Source organism: Nycticebus coucang, chromosome 7 (genome assembly GCF_027406575.1).
Source record: "Nycticebus coucang isolate mNycCou1 chromosome 7, mNycCou1.pri, whole genome shotgun sequence".
Classification (NCBI taxonomy): Eukaryota; Metazoa; Chordata; class Mammalia; order Primates; family Lorisidae; genus Nycticebus; species Nycticebus coucang.
This window is the reverse complement of record NC_069786.1, coordinates 112254610-112272162: the sequence shown is the minus strand read 5'-3', so window position 1 is coordinate 112272162 and position 17553 is coordinate 112254610. Positions and strand designations below refer to the sequence as shown.

The window sequence follows — 17553 nt, the reverse complement described above, 5'->3', positions numbered from 1 at the left end:
AGCATGATGTATCATGCAATACGTTTCTCCTTTGCATAATGCCTCAATACTGAAAGGAAAGGCATTCAGAATTTTGGACAACAGACAGCCACAAAATTGGAAGGGCATTAAGTCCAAAAATAAAGAAGGTATATTTGCATGAAGATGTTTACCAAAAGACCTTGAAAGGCATCTGCAGAATGAAAATTCCAATCCACTAAAATAAAATCAAAATATTGTTTATTGTGCCTTATATGACCCAAATACAAAATAATTATAATCACTGTCCTCAAAGAATTCAAAGATAAACACATTCTATATACAAGTGAGATAATGATTATAAGAACCTTTTATAAACTGTAGTGTGCTGGGAAAAGTTAAGGAAAAATGCTCTCTGGTGTTATGTTGTGAATTTATCAAACCCTGTCCTAGGTTGACAATATTGTATGATCCCAGGTTAAAAAGAATTTTACATTTGTGTGGTGTCTTAATTCAAATGGAGAGAGACTTTTTTAGTGCAGCATGTGAGGAAACCATATTGTCTTTGAATCAGCCTTGTGTTATAGATACCTAAGGAAAATTTATAACTCAGAACAATCTGTTGCTTTGGGTTAATGATATCATAATCAGAACAAATCTAAATCAGATAGAAAGAGACCCTAAATTAGATGCAAAAAGTTTGCCCAAACCGAAGGACATCTGTGCTTGACATGCATGTATGTTGAATAGATGTTCAGTCTAGAAGGTTTCTCTGTGTTAGATGACTAAATAGAATGATTTACAACCAACATGTGAGGTTTTTTTTTTCTTGTAGGACAGTTAATAGAAATGTTTAAAAACGTCGATGAGCTGAAAGCAGCACTGAGGAGAACAACAGGAATGTCCAACAGCAGTATTGACAAGTTGCTGGCCGTCCCCATCCCTGACAACAGAGCCAAGGTAGAGTGTCAAGTGTTTACACTTCCATGCAGTTTCAAAAAGTTTAAATCCGATTTAGCATTTGTCGAGAACTTGCTAGTAGCAAGTTGCATGTAAATCTGGAGAATTTTCCATGCAAATGATAAGGAGGCCTAATTTTTAAGTCAAAACAGAAGAAAGAATTCTGAAATAAGAATATTGTCACTGTGTGGTTCCTTTCCCTTTATTTATTTATTTTTATTTTTTTTCCTTCTTTATTTTTCCTTTTCTGTCCCCTTTCCTCCTTTGTTCTCTCTTTCACTGCACCCCCACATGGCTTCTTTAAGCAAATGACATCATCAATAAATAATTGTATCCATTATCACAATCATATAGTCTGAACTGAATTTGTACCTGCTATAATTATACCAAAGTCAAATTCCAGCAACCCAATTGTGGGGGAAAGTATGGAGCCTATTTACTGTTTGTTCAAACTTAGATAAACAGGGATACTCATTTTTACTTTTTAAGTCCCAAGACAAGGCATAGCACACACAATAGATGTGGTCAAGGGAGATATGGGTTGCAGTAAACATTTTTTGGTGTGAAAATCAATATTGTTGTTTCCTCATAGGCTGATAATAAGGTTTTCCACTCAAAATGTCTTATCTTTTATTCCTTTTCCATGTCCACTGTCTGGGAGTGTCATAGAAATTTTCCAAAAGAGTTGCAAAGCTTAAGACCTCATCCATTCAAAACTTATGTGTGACAGAATATGTCATTTCTAGGCACAGCGCAGTTATTTTCCAATATTGGATAAAGTTTTATAAAATCCTTTAAGGTTCCCCTTGGAAAATAGTCACCTTCTGTCATTTTAATTGGTTCCTCCACACAAAAATTAAAACAGCTCTGCCTTCCTTTTCTTCCTCTTGTGGTTGCAAATCAAATTTCATTTACCTTCTGCCTTTGACCTTCCCATTTGCTATTTGATACTAAGATCCAATTTAAGCAATCTTGGTTTTGGCTTCTGAAGAACAGGTTCATTTTAGTAAATAAAAATGTGTAAGTAGAGAGCTTACTTTCTTACTACTTTCAAGAGGAAAGAGTGAAAAGTTACTATAATTTTGAATTTCATAAGCCTTTCTCTTTATTCCAACTTGGGGAAAAACAGATGACATTATATTTCTCATACCTCACCCTCTGCAGCAGTGTTACTGTCCAAGATGGGTGATTACATTATTGTTTGTTATTTTGAGGGGGCTTTTTTGATGTCTCTGTGCCCACAGAGTGTATTGTATAAGATTATAACTTTGAATATTATAAAAAATGAAATGCCGTTTGAATTAACTAAGAGTAAAGTTTTAAAGGCAGCAGAGTCTTAATCTAATATTTTTCCCAAAGTTATTCCGTATCAATTATCTTTCTTGGTACCATCATTCACACAGCTGTTCAAACAAGAAATCTGGGACTTACCCTGGATGCCTTCTCTCTCTTTTCCCATCTTATTTTTTATGTTTTTCAGTGAATTATGGGTTATGTATAATTTTATTAATAGTAATTGGTGATTTCAATAAAATGTATTTGATTCTAGAGGACAATTTGTCTTCACGAAAATGTCCTTAAAGCTAGGCCTCACAGAGGCATCGTGTGTTTGTAGCTCACCCGGACTGTCTATCACAGGAGCAGTGCACTGGAGTGGGCTTCTGGGAGGAGTGTTCCAGGGCAGCCTCTTGTAATTGCACAATGTACTGGGGATGACGGGGGACTTGCTTTAACCCAAACGAGTTTAACATCATGATTATTTCATGTAAACATCATTGCTTCTATCAGAACTTTCTCAAACCAGGGTGGCTTATATTTGTCCTCAAGGATGAAGAAACATTTGAACCAAAAATATGATGTCTCTACAATGGATAAATTGGCAAAAGAGTGGTTTCTTTGTCTGGGGCTGCATTTAGATTAGGATTTAACTTAACGCTCAGCGCCTTGCTCATATGTTTATATATGTGCATATGTATATATGATACTCAATATATACAAGTAATGTTTGTTATCTTGCATATCATATCTTGTACCTCTTGTAATTGCAGAAGTCCAATGTGACTTGAGTATTACAATTTTAATACAGTTTTTTTATTTCTTAAAAAAAATAAAACTTAGAATATATTTTTAAAAAGCCAAAATGGACAAATGACTCGTAAATGATTCACAGCTAAACTATTTATTTTATTTTATTTTTATTTTTTGTTAAATCATAGCTGTGTACATTAGTGCAATCAAGGGGTACAATGTGCTGGTTTCATATACAGTCTGAAATATTCTCATCAAACTGTTCAACGTAGCCTTCATGGCATTTTCTTAGTTATTGTATGTAGACATTTGTATTCTGCCTTTAGTAAGTTTCACCTGTACCCATTCTAAGATGCACCGTAGGTGTGGCCCCACCCATTACCCTCCCTCCACCTTAACCTCCTCTCTCCCTTCCCCTTCCTTGGCCCTTTCCTCATAGTCTTGTGCTATAGTTGGGTTATAACCTTCATGTGAAAGCTATAATTTAGCTTCATAGTAGGGCTGAGTACATTGGATACTTTTTCTTCCATTCCTGAGATACTTTGCTAAGAAGAATATGTTCCAGCTCCATCCATGTAAACATGAAAGAGGTAAAGTCTCCATCTTTCTTTAAGGCTGCATAATATTCCATGGTATACATGTACCACAATTTGCTAGTCCATTCGTGGGTCGATGGGCACTTGGGCTTCTTCCATGACTTAGCAATTATGAATTGGGCTGCAATAAACATTCTGGTACAGATGTCTTTGTTATATTGTGATTTTTGGTCTTCTGGGTAAAGGAATTATAGGATCAAATGGCAGGTCTATTTTTAGGTCCCTAAGTATTCTCCAAACATCCTTCCAGAATGAACATATTAGTGTGCATTCCCACCAGCAGTGTAGAAGTGTGCCCTTTTCCCTACATCCACAGAAACATCTCTGGTTTTGGGATTAAAAACAGTCAGTGGGGAAAAGATTCCCTATTTAACAAATGGTGCTGGGTGAACTGGCTGGCAACCTGTAGAAGATTGAAACTGGACCCACACCTTTCACCATTAACTAAGATAGACTCTCACTGTATAAAAGATTTAAACTTAGGACATGAAACTATAAAAATACTTGAAGAAAGTGCAGGGAAAACTCTTGAAGGAATCAGCCTGGGTGAATATTTTATGAGGAGGACTCCCCAGGCAATTGAAGCAGTATCAAAAATACACTACTGGGACCTAATCAAACTAAAAAGCTTCTGCACAGCCAAGAACATAGTAAGTAAAGCAAGCAGACAGCCCTCAGAATGGGAGAAAATATTTGCAGTTTATACCTCCGATAAAGGTCTAATAACCAGAATCCACAGAGAACTCAAGAATATTAGCAAGAAAAGAACACGTGATCCCACCTCAGGGTGGGCAAGGGACTTGAAGAGAACCTTCTCTAAAGAAGACCGACGTTTGAAGAAACAAGCGATGATGATTAAAATTTTATTTTATTAAAAAAAAAAAGAAGACATACGCAAGATCTACAAACACATGAAAAAAAGCTCATCATCCTTAATCATCAGAGAAATGCAAATCAAAACTACTTTGAGATATCACCTAACCCCAGTAAGAGTAGCCCACATAGCTAAACTATTTTTCTTTTTCCAATTTATAGATTATTTCTCGGGTGTTCTGGTTGCATTCTTGTGATATTAATGTTACCAATCCCAAACTAGAAGATGCAGTGAAGGAATTCTGCAGCCTGCCTCTTCCAGAAAGATCGCATCAGTCTTACCTCATTGGACTCACTTTTCTGCACTACTTAGACGTTTATAACTTCACGTACAAGGCAAGTTGCTGTTGGTGAAATATACTTGCATTGATGACTTAGTATAAAAATACTTAATTACACATGTGTGCTCTCTGATATTATAAGGGATAAGATCCATTGGACCAGCTTTTAGAATTATAGCATATTTTATAGCTAAATGAAATTGTAAAAATCATAATTGCTATTTTGCATATTTTTATAGATGAGGAAACTAATATTATTGCCTTAAAACTCTCCATTTGTGTATCAGAGACCAATAATTAAATTTAATATAAACTGTTACTGTGATATACAAACAATGTATTTCAAAAGTGCAAAATGCAAATATTATAATTCTTTTTTACAGCAAACAGGCATTAATTTGTTAAGATAAAATTAAAGATTAGAATGAAAGGTGTTTTTAATTAAAAATAGGATTTTTTTAGTGTTCTCAAAAACAGTTTGTTTCCTTCATTAATTTCAATAGAGGCTGCCATGATTTAGCCAGTACAACAAAACAAATGGCCTTGCCTAGGGCTTGGGAAAGTCAACAGGGACTTCATCTTGCCATAGCAGGTGCGCTGTGGGTGCTTATTAAATGAATAACTGAAAGAAAATTATAGAAAAGTGAAACAGCTCTGTTCACTCAAATCTCTGTTTGGGTCAAAAACATTTACATCCTCTTAAAAACACTGAAAAATGGGCAGCGCCCGTAGCTCAGTGGGTAGGGCACTGGCCACATACACTGGGGCTGGTGGATTCAAACCCGGTCTGGGCCAGCTAAACAACAATGACAAAAAATAAGTAAATAGATAAATACATACATAAAAACATTGAAAAATGTGTTTTCTTTTTAAAGTAAGAAAAACCAGGTTCAGTGCCTATAGCTCAATGGTTGGGGTGCCAGCCACATACATCAGGACTGGTGGGTTCGAACCCAGCCCAGGCCAGCTAAACATCAATGACAACTACAACAAAAAAATAGCCAGGTGCTGTGGTAAGCGCCCGTAGTCCCAGCTACTTGGGAGACTGAGGTGAGGGAATCTCTTAAGCCCAAGAGTTTGAGGTGGCTATGAGCTGTGATGCCACAGCACTCTACTAAGGGGCACATAGTGAGACTCCGTCTCAAAAAAAAAAGAAAGAAAGAAAAGTAAGAAAAACCAGAAGCAAATGGCTGTCTTACATTGCTGAGACATTTTAACCAATGGGAGAGAAATGTTTTAGGACTCATCATAAGTAATCCTATCCCAAGTCATTACCACCCTCCCACACCTGCATTTCTGCAATGGCCTCCTAACGAGTCTCCTGCCACCACACTTGTCCCCTTCCTCTGCCCCTCACTACCTCCCAAGTCAGAGCGAGCTTTTAAACACTTAAGTCTCGTGATGTTACCCTTCTCAAAACCTTCTAAAGGCTCTCCATTGTGTTCAGGTAAACCTTCAAAACTGCTCCATGTACTGAAGATCAACTACCCTTCATCCCTAAAATCTCTTTTTCTATTTGGCTACTCTCTGGGCCTATAGCTGCTGCATGGCACCAATCTGGAGACATCCTTCACGATATTTGCAAGGATATATAATATATGTGTGTGTGTGTGTGTGTGTGTGTGTGTGTGTGTTTTTAACCTAATGTTAACTTTCTCAATAAGTCCTGCCCTGACTACCCTATTTAGTATGCAACCAATGCTACCCACAGCACTCTCAAACCCCCTTTTCCTATTCTATTTTTTTCTATTGTACTTCCATCCTACTCTGTATTTTATCTAATTTTAATTTTTATAATTCATTTTCTTTTTTTTTTTTTACATTTTTTATCTGAGTGTTGTATACTCATTGCTCATTAAAGCTTCACAATGGGCCTTATGAGGTAAGTGCTGTTTTTCTTTCTTTTTTTAATTAATATTAAATCATAGCTGTGTTCATTAATGTGATCATGGGGCACCATACACTGGTTTTATAAACAGTTTGACACATTTTCATCACACTGGTTAACATAGCCTTCCTGGCATTTTCTTAGTTATTATGTTAAGACAATTGTATTCTACATTTACTGAGTTTCACATGTACCCTTGTAAGATGCACCGCAGGTGTAATCTCACCAATCACCCTCTCTCTGCCCATCCTCCCCACTCCATCCCCTCCCTCTCCATACTCTTAGGTTATAACTGGGTTATGGCTTTCATATGAAAGCCATAAATTAATTTAATAGTAGGGCTAAGTACATTGGATACTTTTTCTTCCATGCTTGAGATACTTTACTGAGAAGAATATGTTCCAGCTCCATCCATGTAAACATGAAAGAGGTAAAGTCTAACAATTGCAATCAGTGTAACCTGGCTTATTGTACCCTCAATGAATCCCCAACAATAAAAAAAAAAAAAGAAAAAGAGAAAGAGGTAAAGTCTCCATCTTTCTTTAAGGCTGCATAATATTCCATGGTGTACATATACCGCAGTTTATTAATCCATTTGTGGATTGATGGGCACTTGGGCTTTTTCCATGACTTAGCAATTATGAATTGGGCTACAATAAACATTCTGGTACAAATACCTTTGTTATGATGTGATTTTTGGTCTTCTGGGTATATACCTAGTAGAAGAATTATAGGATTGAATGGCAGATCTGTTTTTAGATCTCTAAGTGTTCTCCAAACATCTTTCCAAAAGGAATGTATTATTTGCATTCCCATCAGCAATGTAGAAGTGTTCCCTTTTCTCCACATGCATGCCAACATCTCTGGTCTTGGGATTTTGTGATATGGGCTAATCTTACTGGAGTTAGATGATATCTCAAGGTAGTTTTCATTTGCATTTCTCTGATGACTAAAGATGATGAGCATTTTTTCATATGTCTGTAGGCCGTGCACCTGTCTTCTTCACAGAAGTTTCTCTTCAAGTCCCTTGCCCAGCCTGCGATGGGATCACTTGTTCTTTTCTTGCTTATACGTTTGAGTTCTCTGTGGATTCTGGTTATTACACCTTTGTCGGAGACATAACCAGCAAATATCTTCTCCCATTCTGAGGGCTGTCTGCTTGCTTTACTTACTGTGTTCTTGGCTATGCAGAAGCTTTTTAGAATCTCTAATTTCATCAATCAGAAACAACAAAGACAAAATAACAACAGACTCCTCAGAAATTCAGAAAATCCTTAATCAATATTACAAGTAACTTTATTCTCAGAAATATGAAAATCTGAAGGAAATTGACCAAGACTTAACCAAAATCAAGTGGAAATGTTGAACAGGCCAATATCAAGGCCAATGCTGAAATAGCATCAACCATACGAGACCTCCCTAAAAAGAAAAGCCCAGGACCAGATGGCTTCACGTCAGATTTCTACCAAACCTTTAAAGAGGAACTAGTACCTATATTACTCAACCTGTTCCAAAATGTAGAAAAAGAAGGAAGACTACCCAACACATTCTATGAAGCAAACATCACCCTGATCCCCAAACCAGGAAAAGACCCAACAAGAAACGAAAATTATATACCCATATCACTAATGAATATGATGCAAAAATATTCAACAAGATCCTAACAAACAGAATCCAGCAACACATCAAACAAATTATACATCATGACCAAGTCAGTTTTATCCTAGGGTCTCAAGGCTGATTTAATATACGTAAATCTATAAGTATAATTCAGCACATAAACAAATTAAAAACCAAAGACCATAGGATTCTCTCAACTGATGCAGAAAAAGCTTTTGATAGTATCCAGCATCCCTTCATGATCAGAACACTTAAGAAAATTGGTATAGAAGGGACATTTATTAAACTGATAGAGGCCATCTATAGCAAACCCACAGCCAATATTGTATTGAATGGAGTTAAACTGAAATCATTTCCACTCAGGTCAGGAACCAGACAAGGCTGCCCATTGTCTCCACTGCTCTTTACCATTGTAATGGAAGTTTTAGCCATTGCAATTAGGGAAGAAAAGGCTGTAAAGGGTATCCATATAGGGTCAGAAGAGATCAAACTTTTGCTCTTCACAGATGATATGATTGTATATCTAGAAAACACGAGGGATTCTACTACAAAACTCTTAGAAGTGATCAAGGAATACAGCAGCGTCTCAGGTTACAAAATCAACATCCTTTATATATACCAACAGTAGTCAAGCTGAAAAAAACAGTTAAGGACTCTATTCCGTTCACGGTGGTGCCAAAGATGAAATATTTGGGAGTTTATCTAACAAAAGACGTGAAAGATGTCCATAAAGAGAACTATGAAACTCTAAGAAAAGAAATAGCTGAAAATGTTAACAAATGGAAAAACATACCATGCTCATGGCTGGGAAGAATCAACATTGTTAAAATGTCCATACTACCCAAAGCAATATACAATTTTAATGCAATCCCTATTAAAGCTCCACTGTCGTACTTTAAAGATCTTGAAAATATAATACTTTGTTTTATATGGAATCAGAAAAAACCTCGAATAGCCAAGACATTACTCAGAAATAAAAACAAAGCAGGAGGAATCATGCTACAAGACCTCAGACTATACCATAAATCGATAGTGATCAAAACAGCATGGTACTGGCACAAAAACAGAGAAGTAGATGTCTAGAACAGAATAGAGAACCAAGAGATGAATTTGGCTACTTACCGTTATCTGATCTTTGACAAGCCAATTAAAAACGTTCAGTGGGGAAAAGATTCCCTATTTAACACATGGTGCTGGGTGAACTGGCTGGCATCCTGTAGATGATTGAAACTGTAAGATAGACTCTCACTGGATTAAAGATTTAAACTTAAGACATGAAACTATAAAAATACAGAAGAGAGTGCAGGGAAACCCTTGAAGAAATTGGTCTGGGTGAGTATTTTATGAGGAGGACCCCCCGGGGAATTGAAGCAGCCTCAAAAATACATTACTGGGACCTGATCAAAGTAATTCATTTTCTGTCTCTTCCCATTTGTATGTAAGCTCTATAAGGGCCTCTTTGTTCACTGACATATTTCAAATGCCAAGAACAGTACGTGGTCTGCAGAGAAATTCAGGAAACGCCCATTAACTAAACTAATGATTATTTCACATAAACTGTAGCCTAAAATATATACAATTATTTATTTCACTCACCTAAAATTGTAATTCTTATTTTATATTATCTTTATGGAGCAGAAATCAAACTATGTATTTGTTACTGAGTATATTCATTGAACGTATTCATTTGTGAAGCAGAAGACCATTCTCAATTCTTTTTAATGTTGTAAACAAAAATAATAGAAATTTCCCATCATTAGTCAATATATTTTATGCCAATACAGGAATGCCTAGAATTTCTAAGCTAGAATAGAAAATATTAATAGAAAAATAGAAATGTTGGCTCTAATTTAGAAAAAAATCCACTTGCAATTACTAGCTGGACCACTGAGGCAGCTGTGTCTTCATGAATAAAAGCTAAACAGCATGGGAGATGTGACTGCAAGGGACCTCAGACATCTTTCCCTGTCTGCCTGCACCCTTCTTATTCTTCCTGTGATGCTCCTTCCCATCCTTAAGCATTCCAGCTTGGAAAGAGACCTCTGATTTCTTTGCTAAGTGCTCCCTGCCTTCTCATTTCCCCCAGCCTTCTGTTTGTTGACCTGTTTGATATCTATTCCTCCTGATTTGAACCCTTCCTCATAGTTCTCTGAGTGCAGGAATTATGCACCAATGCATACCCTCTACCTCGTGCAGTGCGAGCAACATACCACTAGCACTCAGTGTTTGCTGAATAAATAAAAGAATAAGAGAAGGAAGTTATTTTTAAATTTTAAAAATATTTTCAATGTTTCCCCCTGTAGCAGACATGCATTGCAGAATTCAATAGGCTGATAAATCATGTAAGCTTGTTTGACGTAGTTTTTCTGATTTTTAGGATCACATCATGTTCTTTTGGGGCAATAGTGTACATGAAGTTATGTAATTGACGTTTGCCTTTATGACTTCTAAAATCTTTTTTTTTTTTTTTTGCAGCATTATTGAGGTATAGTTTATGCACTGTAAAATTGACTTACTTTAAGTGGACAATTCAACAATTTTTTAGTTAATGTATAGAATTGTGCAACCACTACCACAATGTAATGTTAGAACATTTCAATCACTCCCGCCAAAGAAACCTCATATCCATTTGCAGTTACTTCTCAGTTTGACCTCCTGCCCAGGCAACCTCTAATTTATTTTGTGTCTCTATAGATTTGTATTTTTTAGATATTACATACGAATTGAATCGTACAAAATGCGGTATTTTTGTCTTCCTTCTTTCACTTGATATGTTTTTGAGTTTTATGCAGATTATAACATGTTAGTATTTCATTTCCTTTTATTGCCAAATAGTGTTCCTTTTTAAGGATATGCCTTTTGTTTAATTCATTTACCTGGATTGTTTCCATCGTTCAGCTATTGTGAATAATGCTGCCATGAACATTTGCATACAAATCTTTGAGTGGACATATGTTTTCACTTCTCTTGGATAAATACTAGGAATGGAATTGCCGGGTTGTTTGGTAAATTTACGGTTAGCTGTTTTACAACTTTCAAAATGTTTTCCAAAGTGGCTATGCCTTTCTGCATTCTTACCACTGGTGCAGGAGGGTCCCAGTCTCTCTGCACAGATGATTTATTTGTGTTCTGTTTCTGTTAGGTGTTTTTCCCTAGGAAAGATCAAAAGCCAGTGGAAAAGATGATAGAACTCTTCATGAGACTGAAGGAGATTCTCAATCAGATGGCTTCCGGCACTCATCCGCTGCTAGATAAGATGAGATCCCTGAAACAAATGCATCTGCCCAGAAATGTTCCGTTAACACAGGTACAAAAGTTACCCAGGAATTGCTTTGTTGAAAAATTTCTCTGTCATATTAACTTGTATTTAAGATTAGTTATGATACAGTCAACTTCAAAGATAGTCCATTAAAATAAAATCACCTACAAGAAAACTGTGCTACTATGGCCACCTTCTTTGCCATTTAAATAGGTGAAGATTATCATTCTGCATTTACATTTAGGAGACATGTTTTAAAGGAATTACAGAAACTGCAGGAATTTTTTAAGCATTATCAGGTTTTCTGTCTATGTTGTTTTTAGTGGCATCTATAGCTCATGTAATGCTAATAAATCACGTTTTTTTGTTTCCAAGGCAATGTACAGAGGCAACCGAATGAACACACCCCAGGGATCATTTAGAACCATTTCCCAAGCATTGTGTTCCCAAGGAATCACCACTGAATATTTAATTGCCATGCTGCCCTCTTCCCAGAAGCCAAAGGGAAACCACACGAAGGATTTTTTGACTTACAACTTAAGCAAACAGCAAATTTCTTCAAAATATGGAATTCCCATGGATACCAGTAAGCACACTTTAAAATAAGTGTAATTGTTCTTATTTTATTTTATTTTATTTTATTAAATCATAGCTGTATACATTAATGCGATCATGGGGCACCATACACTGGTTTTGTAGACCATTTGACATATTTTCATCACACTGGTTAACATAGCCTTCCTGGCATTTTCTTAGTTACTGTGTTAAGACATTTATATTCTACATTTAGTAAGTTTCACATGTACCCTTGTAGATGCACTGCAGGTGTAATCCCACCAATCACCCTCCCTCCGCCCATCCTTCCCCCTCCCTTCCTTCTCTCTCTCCCTTCCCCATATTCTTAGGTTATAACTGGGTTATAGCTTTCATATGAAAGCCATAAATTAGTTTCATAGTAGGGCTAAGTACATTGGATACTTTTTGTGCTTAACGACAATTTAAGAACATTGTCTATTCTGTATTAGCTTTTCAGGATAATGAAGTATTAATTTTGCCCAAGAACAAAAATAGAAAATGCTTGTACAGCACTTACTACATGTTGCGTATGTTATGTGTATTAACCTATCTTAGTAAAGGGAAACTAAGCACAAAGAAAGTAAATAAGCTGGCCGAGGTCACTTAACTCGAGTCATCAGAGCTATGATTTGAAGACAGGTAGTCTACCACAACGCTATACTTAGAATTTGTCAGGCATACCTACAGCTTCCTTGCCTGTGGATGAGGCAAAAACTTGCCTTAGATCTGTTTTTTCCTCAACTTTCTAGAATTAGAAATTTATCTCACACCTAGTAGAGAGAGCTGCAGAAATGCGGCAGAATCATAAATGTTTAGTAGCCCATCAAAGTTGTTTGCTTGATCTATAAACTTGGAGATGCGAAGTGTGATCAGCAAACTTTGTCAATATGTGGCTGTCTGGGATAGCAATTGGGTTGGCTCGTTCATTCATCTTTTTATTCATTCACCAAACATTGATTAAATGGCTCTTATGTATCTGGTACTATTGTAGTAGTAGCATTTTGCGTAGTTTTAGAAAAGTAAACGCTGGTGAAATGGATCCGTTGGCAATTCTGAAATGTGGTTTTCAATCATGCTATCTCCTCTTGGCAAAATGCCATCACTTATCCTGGGCTTGCTTATGGGGTTAAACTTTCTCACCTAAAAAAGATTTATTACTAAGCTTTCTCACTTTGATACCAGATGCCTCACATCTGTTACTAGTATAAGAAGTGCTAAGGCATGTGTTTTGGGGTGTGATAAGAATTATCTGTGTCAATTTACCATGAGGAAATAGGATTGAAATACATCCATTAACTAGTTTTATTTTGCTTTTTTCCTTCCAGCACCATTTTGCTTCTCTCTTTATAAAGACATCATTAACATGCCTGCTGGACCTGTGATTTGGGCTTTCTTGAAACCTATGCTTTTGGGAAAGATTTTATATGCACCATACAACCCAGTTACAAAGGCAATAATGGAAAAGGTTTGGCAATTATAATTCAAAGTTTCTATTTTGAGTATTGAGATGATTTTTAAAGTAGTCAACTGTCAAATTTACTTTAGCTAACTCTGGTTTATTTGTATCTTGCCATTATTATTACCCTGGGCTTTATGAGGTTCTTGATAATTCTCACCTTCTGCCTTGGATATGTGCAAGCTCTACAGATAGCATGGTAGCCCTTGGAAGGGCAATGAACCATGTTGACACTTGGGAATGAGGTTAGTTGAAGCAGGACCTCAGATTTTTCAATTTATCTCGAAAGGCAGAAAAGTTTCCTACAGCTGGTGTCTAACTCTCAAAGTATGTAAAAATGATTGTGCTGGAAAAAATAATATTGGGCACCATGTAACTAGTTTGAACAAGAGCAATCCCTGAGACATAGATTCTTCGCTTTTTATTTAGTTGTACAATTTAATATCTTGTATGTATGTGGAAGACAGACACTGAGAAAGACATTATTAATAGTAACCATTCTTATTTACTGCCTCATTTAATAATAATAGCATTTTTCTCCTACTTTTCAAGTTGACTTTCATGATTTGAATTATACACTTAATACTTTTAAAATGATAAAAAGTGAAAAAAAATCGCTGCTTCACTATTACTGGGCCATTAAATTATAGTTTATGTGAATGAAACATTATTTTTAGGTTTTTATAAGATGGAATGTTATAAATGTTCTTTGCTTTTTTGTTTTTGATTTATTTGCTTTATTGACTATATATTTCTACATAATTTTGCATAATGAAGTTATGTGTGTTGTTATTATTATTATTTTGGTTGAGGTAGAGTCTCACTCTATTGTCCCAGGCTAGAGTGCAGTGACATCATAGCTCACAGCAACCTCAAACTCCTGGGCTCAAGTGATCCTCTTGCCTTAGCTTTCCAGGTAGCTGGGACTACACGTTCCCCCACAACACCCAGCTAGTTTTTCTGTTTTTAGTAGAGATGGGTGTTTCGCTGTTGCTCAGGCTGGTTTCCAACTCCTGAGCTCAAGCGATCCACTTCCTCGGCCTCTGTACGCTTATTTCCTAAGTGATCTTTTTTTCTTTCCTTTCCGCCTGGCTTTCATGGTCCCTTTTTCTCGTTTCCTGATCCTACTCTTCTCTTCACACAAACTAATATATATTAGCATTCAAATATGTCTTTCCACACTTACTCACATTCCTTGAATCCTTCTTCGATTATTTTACCACATATGCATTCATTGGCAGCTCTTTGGCCATTGTTTGCATTATTAAAATAAGATTGCTTTAGTGGCACCAGTAGCTCAGTGGGTAGGGTGCTGGCCACATACACCAGGCTGGTGGGGTCGAACCCGGCCCAGGCCAGCTAAAACAACAATGACAACTGCAAAAAAAAAAAGTAGCCAGGCCTTGTGGCAGGCACCTGTAGTCCCAGCTACTTGGGAGGCTGAGGCAAGAGAATCTCTTAAGTCCCAGAGTTTAAGGTTGCTGTGAGCTCTGATGCCACAGCACTCTACCAAGAGCGACATAGTGAGACTCTGTCTCAAATAAATAAACAAATAAATAAATAAATAAGATTGCTTTATAAGACTTTTCTACATGTTGCCTTTCTCACACAAGAGCACATTGTGGAAATTCTTCCCACTCAATAGGTATCATTTAATTGACCATTTTTAAAGATGGCGATTTTCTTCATAACATGAAATTCAGTCATCCAATCCTCAATTGTTGCACGTTCCTTCTGTTTTCAGTGTTTTTGTAAGCAACATGGCAACAAACATTACTGTGCACGTGGTTTTACATAGTGGTATATTTATTTCAGTTAGATGAATGTCCAGGATTGGGGGATTGAAGGATGTTGTATTTTATTTTAATAGCTCTTGTCAGAATGCTTCCCCCAAAGGCTATAACATCCATTTCTACCAGAAATATATGAGAATATCCTTCTTAAATCCTTGAACTAGGATGTTTCTTTAGTAGAAAAGTTAAGTGTATCACTGGTAAAACTTGTGAGAGCTCCAGAAGTTATGTTTACACTTTAGCTGTAAATTCACCTGTGGACATGAAGCAAATTCCAAATTTCCCAGAATTTTAAAAAATGATCTTGACTCTGTAAAAGCTTTCATTTAAAACTTTCAACCATGTGGGAGATTTCTGATAATATTTTTTACAATCTCTACCCTTAGAACTTTTTTTTTGTAGTTATGTAACAAAACAACCTTTAGATACCTTTTTTAAAGACAGGCAAAATACTAACGAATTAGGGTTCTTTTGTTTCTTTAAGTCCAACGTAACGCTGAGACAGCTGGCAGAATTAAGAGAAAAATCTCAAGAGTGGATGGATAAGTCACCACTTTTCATGAATTCCTTCCACCTGTTAAACCAGGCAATTCCAGTGCTCCAGGTATGAGATGGTTCTGTCATTCACCTTACTAGGGATTATATTTCTTTGAGACCTTTATCGCCTTCGTTAAGTAAATGGGCTTGGGCAGATAGTGACTTAGAGTGCACATATAGCAGATTAAACTTGCCTCTCTTTCAAGAGAGAGGATCTGAGACAGAATAACAGATATGTCACTCACATTCCTGGGTGACATCCCCACCTCTTGTACTGCAAACTCGGTCTGTAATCCAGAGATAACACATCTTACACGTTGATCTAGAGACAGAACTAGTGGTATAAATTAGTTTTCCAACAGTAAAATGCTCTAAAATATGCTTATGTTATTTATTTCTCTCTTTCAAATTACTTTGCTATTTTAACTAAACCAGAATCCCCCAAATTCTAATATTCTGGAGAATGTTAAATTTGGGGAATTCTGTGGGAGAAACATATGAAATATGCATTAAAAACATACCAAATTTATTTTAACAATTGGACACAAGGTATTCTCATCTAATTGTCTTCAGTTTAAAGCCACCCGAGGAAGCAAAAGGGTTTTTTTTTGTAGTTTTTGGCCGGGGCTGGGTTTGAACCCACCACCTCCAGCATATGGGGCCGGTTGCCCTTGTCCTTTGAGCCACAGGCACCGCCCAAGGAAGCAAAAGTTATCATGACTAGAAAAATTAGCCCCTTCAAAATTTGGTCCCTACTCAAACAATCCTTCATGCTCCCTCTAGTTTAAAGATTTGACAACACAACTCAAATCCAATACACATTAGTTGAAAAGTGTCATTTGCAGTTCTTGTAAAAGATGCAGGATTTTCTGAAGATGATGCAAATACTTTGGACAACATCTTCCAATCACGAGTGCAGCTATTGACACGTGAAGATTGAGCAGCAGAGTTAGCCCCTTCATCAGTTGAAGAAAAGAAAATTGGCAAGAATGATGACTACCGAGGACCTTCAAGAGAGACTGTCTTGCGTATCAAAGACAGGCCCTCGGAAAATTGATGGAATCCTAGAATGTTTTTGCAGGAAAAAAGCTCTTCTTAATGATCAGGCTCAGGAAGTTAAACATAGAATAAAGGATATTATATAACACAACTTGGTTAGAAGAATTGAAAAATTGTACCTCAAAGGTACTTTACTCAGTTTTTGTTTCGACTAGCAACTAGTGTAGTTACAATTACAACCTGAATTTTACTATAATTAGTAAAGCAAATTTCTAAAATAGATATTTAATACATTAGTAAATAGAAAATAAACTTTTCATCAAACATCTTATGCACAATTTACGGTTAGCTTTTAGGTCTGATTTTAAGTATGCCTTTTCTAGTGAGACTCAGATAAGAAAAGCTACTTTTGAAAAATGTATTTTTCTGAGTGGTAGATGGGTCTTTTCTCCTAAAACATTTTTTCTGTCAAAGAGAAAAAAAAGCCATATATAATTTTATTAAGAAAAGTTTTGTTAGCTAAAGTGGTTGAATTAACAGGACATGTTAATGCACATAATAGTTTATGTGTAATATTAACATGTCCTATTGATACACATAGTACATGTAATAGTTTATGTGTAATATTAACACGTCCTGTTGATACACATAGTACACATAATAGTTTATGCGGCATATCAACACGTCCCGTTGGTATACATAGTGTGCGTAATAGTTGATGTGTAATAT

General features: G+C 36.3%; 1 protein-coding gene across 1 annotated transcript in view; it reads left to right on the top strand.

The window, feature by feature from the left end:
* The window catches only part of ABCA12 (ATP binding cassette subfamily A member 12), a 192710-nt gene that overhangs the window by 109049 nt on the left and 66108 nt on the right, over positions 1 to 17553 (top strand). Inside the window, exons 14-19 of the mRNA XM_053597805.1 lie at positions 794 to 918; positions 4578 to 4751; positions 11347 to 11511; positions 11839 to 12049; positions 13365 to 13504; positions 15773 to 15892. Of these exons, the coding sequence (XP_053453780.1) occupies positions 794 to 918; positions 4578 to 4751; positions 11347 to 11511; positions 11839 to 12049; positions 13365 to 13504; positions 15773 to 15892 (935 nt within the window). The remainder of the gene's footprint in view (positions 1 to 793; positions 919 to 4577; positions 4752 to 11346; positions 11512 to 11838; positions 12050 to 13364; positions 13505 to 15772; positions 15893 to 17553) is intronic.